Below are 6,000 nucleotides of genomic sequence, written 5' to 3' on the forward strand. Positions count from 1 at the left end.
TGGTTATTTTTTCTAAGTGATTAAATAGAAATTAGCATTTCCCAGAAAAAAAAAAAACAAACTCTCTGCAGATTTATGTCCAGGAAATAAGGGAATTGTACGAGTGGCTAAAATCCAGATCGCTAACCGGAGTTTCAAATATTTATAGACAAATTAGGGGAGGAGGGGAGGGATGTCATTTTTTTTTTTTTTTCCTGAGGCCTTGTGGTCTAGAGATGGCTTTTTCTCAGCTAATTCTGCTAAAAACACTGAGGTGCTCTGCCTGGCTTCATGCCAGCACCTCCTTCAAAATTGTATTTTATATATTTTCTTTAATGATTTTGGGGCTTTTTTTTTTAACCGTTGTGGAAAGTGAAAAAAACAAACAAACAAAAAAAAGGCCCTGAAAAGCCAGGGGGTTGTGCTGGCCGTGGCCTTGTGAGCAGCTGAAAGAAGCAGGCAGAGTGAGAGTGAGGAGCACAGGCACAGCCCTGCTCTGTCACTGCCAGCTCACGGTGATTGCGTGTCCTGGCAGGTATTGCTTTGATTTTTTCAGTCAAGCACAGCAAAGGGCCTTTATTTCAGTGTGTGTGTGTGTTTGTGTGTGTACGACAGGTTTTCTTGCACTCTGCTTTTTCTCTGCCCACGTTAAAGGGCTTGCCCTTGTTTGTGGCTGTGTTTTGGAGACAGGAATTCCCTCTCAACACGCACCCCGACTTCTCCAAGGTGCCAAACGCCAGGCTGGTGGTGCAGCCCCCCGGACCTGCACTCACCCCGCATCCCAGGGGATGGAGACGCGTTTTGGGGCACGGGGGTGAATCGCCAGCAGCTCCCGAAATGCTGGGCTGAGGGGGAGCTCGGCAGCTCTCTGCCTGCTCTGTCTGCACTGAAATCAGAGCTGCATCTGCCAGGCCGGGGAGCTGTGTTTATGGCACATCGTCACCACTAATATCACACTGCGAAATGGGCTCGTTTCATTTAAATTTCGAGTGCCTCCTCCATGAGTCCGTGTTGAAAGGGGCGGGGGGGAGGTGGTGTCCCTAACCGAGTGAAATGCCTTTTGGAGGGGTATCCCCCACCCGGTTCATGAATGTGGTTTTGAAACAAGTGAGGCTGGGCATGAAGTTTAAGTAATATTTGGTGGCATGAATTCTCAGGCAGCCCCCATTCATCCCCATGCTGAGCAGGGCAGGGAGAGCGGAGTGAGCCGAGGGCTGCTCGCAGCCGCCCTGCTCGTTTGTAGCTTAAAAAAAAAAAAAAACCCTAAAAAAAAAAAGGAAAAAAAAAGCGGCACAGCACGAGTATCCTCCTTTTTTTTTTTTTTTTTTTTTCATCCTTACAGTGGGAAAGTATCGTAGAGGAGTATGAAGATGAAATATTCTCACTTATCGCCCAAGAGGCAGACTATCTAGCTGACAAGCTGTGCAGTGAAAAATCAGGTACTGTGTCTGATGTAACATGTGCTCTCTCTACAGCCGTGTGGGGTTGGGTGTTTTTTTCAAACCCAGCGTACTGCTTTGCAGGAGAACTGGGCTGTTGTTGAATAAGCAATGACACTACATGGCTTTAAAAAAAACCAAACAAGCCCAAACAACCAAACATCCCCTTTCTTAAAGGCTTTTAATTATCTTAAGTCTTTTGTGCATATTAATGCAGCATGGTTTGAGCATCCCAGCTAATGTGGTATGTTTTCCTCTCAGTGTTACATGACTTTTTGCTCCTTGTGTGTCTGTGCTGTCATTTCCAGGTCAGAAATGAAACTAACACTCTTGCAACAAAATACAGGCATTTGTTTCTTCTGTTTAATTGTTAATTGCAGCCACTAAGCTGAACTGGGAACCATGAGAGGGCAGGTTTAGAAATGTGCTGTTCATTTTTAGGTGAACTCTTCGTTGTCATCAGACAGGAGCTGTCCTTAGAAGGGCTGGCCAGCCCACCGCCATCACCTCTGGGGTAAAATGTATTTTATAATCATTTAATGTTTTCTTGTTCTGTAAGATATATAATTCCATATAAGTAAGGCCTCTTTTCAATGCTGACAAAGTAAGAAAATGCTTTCAAAAATTAATTATAGCTTATTTAAAATCTTTCTCCATTTGTCTGTTTCTTTCCCTCATTTTCAGTGTTTTGGGGTATTTTTTTAAGTTTTATTTTCATGTAAAAAGCACATAACTTGAGACACTAAGTATTATAAGATATTATAAAGGAAACTGGGTTATCCCTCCTCAGTGTGCTGCCTTCAGTGCTAGCATATGCATGAAAATATCAATCTCCGAATCAACGCTTGTAAATCATGGTTTGTGGGTTTGAGATTTAAAGGCTATAAGCATTTAGGGTGTAAGAAAGGGGCCCCATGAAATGTACTAGAGGGTGGAAAAGAACTTCATAGAAGTAAGTTTGTATACTTTAACACATGGGTATTTGTAATACTTATTGAAAACACGTAGTGTGGAGCACAGGAGAACTCCATCCGTAAAGACACAAAGTTCTCTCTATAATCTTCTCGGACAAATAAACTCCAAATAATAAACTTTCCAGAACAGATTTGATTTATTACAAATATTTCCAATTTGTCATCTCTGCCTTCATGGAGCTACTCTTGGTTGGCAGAACAGACACAGCGAGTACCAAATTATTTTGAAAACAACATACTTCCTCCAAAATGGACAGCAGGATTTCTGGTAGTGGGTTTTGCACAGAAAAACTTTCTGAGCATTTCAGAAACAAAACCCAGAAGAGTCTGTGGGGTAGTGTAGAAAAATCATCAGCTTCCAGAGTGATTTTCTCAGAGAAGAGGAGACTGGGATAAATCCCCTTTCCTTCTTGGGTCCTCTTATAGCAGCCTCTAAATGTTCTGGAGAACAAATTGCAGGTTTTTGCATCTTCAGTAACACTATAAAAATATTTTCCTAAGGCACAGGCAAAATATTGGTATGAAAGTATCAAAGCCCATGCAGTTGAAAATCTCTCTTTTTTTTTTTTTTCATGGATATGCTCAAAAGCTTTCTCCCCCCTCCCTGAAAGACATTTTGGGTTTAAAACCCACACTGTGCTCTCACCCAGCCCTCTTACATGAGGAAGACAATTGCCTCCCTCCTGGCAGAAGAGATTGCTGTAACTGCACGTTAACCTCCTTCACACAAATACCCCCCTGCATATGAGCAGGGCTGCTCTTCCTGACTATAAATAGTGGTCCGCAGAGGGGAAAGTAGTTTAGTTTTCTTCCTGGCAATTAGCACAGATAAACAAGCTGCCATTTAATAAACAGAAGTGCAAGTCTTCTTCCTTGCAAATATAGGATGCTTGCAAAAGCAGCAGGAACACTGCAGAGCGATGCTGAGCTACACTGATATAAAATAAGGGCAAGAAATTAATCTGCCATTCCCCGTATCGCCCCATCACCCATTTTAAAAATGTCAGTGCATTAAAGAGTACAGAGTAAAAAAAAGCCACAGGGACTTCTTTAAAATCTAGTTTGCCCAACATTTAAAATGGGATGAAAATAAATGTATTAAATTGCATTAAAAATAACGAAAATATGTTTTCAATAACTGTGCAGCAGGCAGAAGATGGCAGAGAAGCACAGTAGCACCTGACAGAGCAGGGAAGTGTCTGCTTGGGTTTTTCCAGGGAAAATAAATTCAGGCTTCGGTGGCACTGGAAATGGCGAGTGTTGGAAATTGTGTCAGGCTTCACGCCAGCCACACAGCACCAACATATAACTTACTAAAGCCTCCAACTCACAGAACACAATGAGACTTATATTATTAGGTCTTATCTATCTCACAATGGCAATTTTCATTAATACGTTATATTAAAGCAATATTACACTCTTATCATCCTACTGTAAATTATTGGCTTCTTTTATTCAGAGCTCCATGTGTTCATTCAGAACGGCATTTTTAACTTCTTTTTTTTGGGGGGGAGGTGGTGCAAATTATCATACTAAGTGACAGAAATAGTATAGAAAACCTCTCCACAGGCCAGTTGTAGATTTTGATGCTGTGGATTTCACCATAAAGCAGGAGAGAAAAAAAAAACAACAAACCAAGTCAGTGATGTATTCATTTCATTATTATGCTTTTAATTTTCTTTTAAAAGGCTGTGTAAGTGAACATGGCTTATTTCTTGTGGGCCATTGCAGACTTAATATTGGTGTAATCAAATCCTTTTTCTGCTGTTCTGTGGTAAAATAATAAGAGTTGCAGTTTTCTGTACAAACACGACATTAATGGGAGCCCCATATTAGGGTAAGCAAACCCCTTCTCCACAAGCCCCATTTCGTACTTTTCTTTATTTCTAATATCATAGCAGGATTCTTTTTTTTATTATTTTTTATGGCTACTGGAGGTGGATGTTTCTTGTTTGATTAAAAAGTGGGGAACTTCAATAAAGTCTTTTAGCGTGATCAAACCGTTTGATATTTACAAGCATAGATCCATTCGCTGTCATGTATTCTTTGATCAGGCAAAAAGTCTCAGTGCTAGACAGGCAGGCAAAACCTGCTGAGACGCACCTTCAGATCCTCGACTATTTTTACAAGCTTAAAAAAACCAAAAGTTAATTTTCAAGAAGATTACCTTTTTTTTTTTTATTACCCCCTCACACCCAAACAGAGGCGCGGTTGCCAGTCGGCCCAGTGGAATAACGCGGATTTTTTTTTTAAATTGCCCTCTAATTTTCTTTGCTGATTGCAATCATTTTCTGGGTGCTATTTCTGGGGTTATATATATTTTTAGTTGTGATGGTTGGGGCTCAGTGCTATGCCAGCAGCATTTCATTCAGGGTTAAATGGAGTTATGTGAAGGCCAGTAAGGAGCCAGAAATGAGTTAAAGCTTGTGCTAATGTACAGACCAGAGCCAGCTGATTTATAAGTGGAAAATAATTTAACACCACGTATTTTATGAGTGCTGAAAGCTACTGTTTAAGTAACAGCAGGACTTCTCCTACATAATTTTCTTTTTATGTGCTCACAGCACATAAAAATGTTCTGTTTGGTTAAAATCTTAGAATCCCCATTTTATCTTAAAAGTGACTTACCGCATGTTTCTTTATTTAGCTGTTTGGAAAGTTTGACTATAATTTAGGCACCCGATGTTGAGTTATACAAAAGTGAAACAAAATGCTCTTATTCAACTGCAAAGAGATCCAGAAGTCTTTTTCTGCACAATTATCGCTCAAACTATTGTGTTTTTGCAAACTGATACTTTCTAGGAGGCTCATTCCCAGTGAGAACTACTCTCCTGGAGAGTTTAACAAAGCTAGCAGCTACATCAATTAAAAGCAACTAAAATGTCTGTTATGGGTATGTGCAGAATATTAAGCTGCCATTAAGTCATTTACCGCTCACCTTAACACTCTCTGCAAGGCTGCGGTTTGAAAAGGCAAAATATGGGATGAGAAGCTGTAGTTTAATGCTGCCACAGCACTCTGGAATTACATATTTTCTCACGTTTTTCTCCCTGTGCAACTAGGAAAAAGAACGGGAGAGAGAGAGATTAGCCTTTGCGCCCCTGCCTTGAAATAGGATCTGTGAGCACGCATTTCTCCAAATGCTACAAGGGACTGGAGGATCCATATCGGTGGGGTTTATTAAAGAATTGGGCTGTAACACTCCTTGTTTTAAAATACAAAGTTTGATCTAAAAATACCATCAGATTTTAGCTGCAGCAATGAGGTCATACTGGGAAGACCAGGGAAATTAATTTGAAGACTAACGTGGGCCCCTCCGGAGACAAAACCAGGATATTTTCTGTATTTATTAGTGTGATATTGTGCAATATGCTGGGGTCTGTTCTCCAAGGGTGATCCATGGGCAAACTCACCCACAGGAGCACCAGCAAGAGCCCAAAGCCAGATGTGAAACCCACCTGGGCAGCGACAGGTTCACCATGAGAGCTTGGGTGCTTCCTAGGTGGTTTTCCAGCAACTGTTTAAAAAAAACTCCATAAACTGTGATTATGTGATGTGACAATCACTGGAGAGCCCAACGTGGTGGGATAATTTTTCAATTCAAATGA

At 40.9% G+C, this 6,000-nt stretch overlaps 1 protein-coding gene across 1 annotated transcript in view; it reads left to right on the top strand.

Annotated features, from left to right (window-relative positions):
- Positions 1 to 1,899, top strand: part of CNPY1 (canopy FGF signaling regulator 1) — a 33,975-nt gene extending 32,076 nt beyond the window's left edge. The window contains exon 3 of the mRNA XM_063391999.1: positions 1,253 to 1,899. Within this exon, the coding sequence (XP_063248069.1) occupies positions 1,253 to 1,522 (270 nt within the window). The 3' untranslated portion in view covers positions 1,523 to 1,899. The remainder of the gene's footprint in view (positions 1 to 1,252) is intronic.
- The last annotated feature ends 4,101 nt before the right edge of the window (positions 1,900 to 6,000 follow it).

The sequence above is a fragment of the Prinia subflava genome, chromosome 1 (genome assembly GCF_021018805.1).
Source record: "Prinia subflava isolate CZ2003 ecotype Zambia chromosome 1, Cam_Psub_1.2, whole genome shotgun sequence".
Taxonomy (NCBI): Eukaryota; Metazoa; Chordata; class Aves; order Passeriformes; family Cisticolidae; genus Prinia; species Prinia subflava.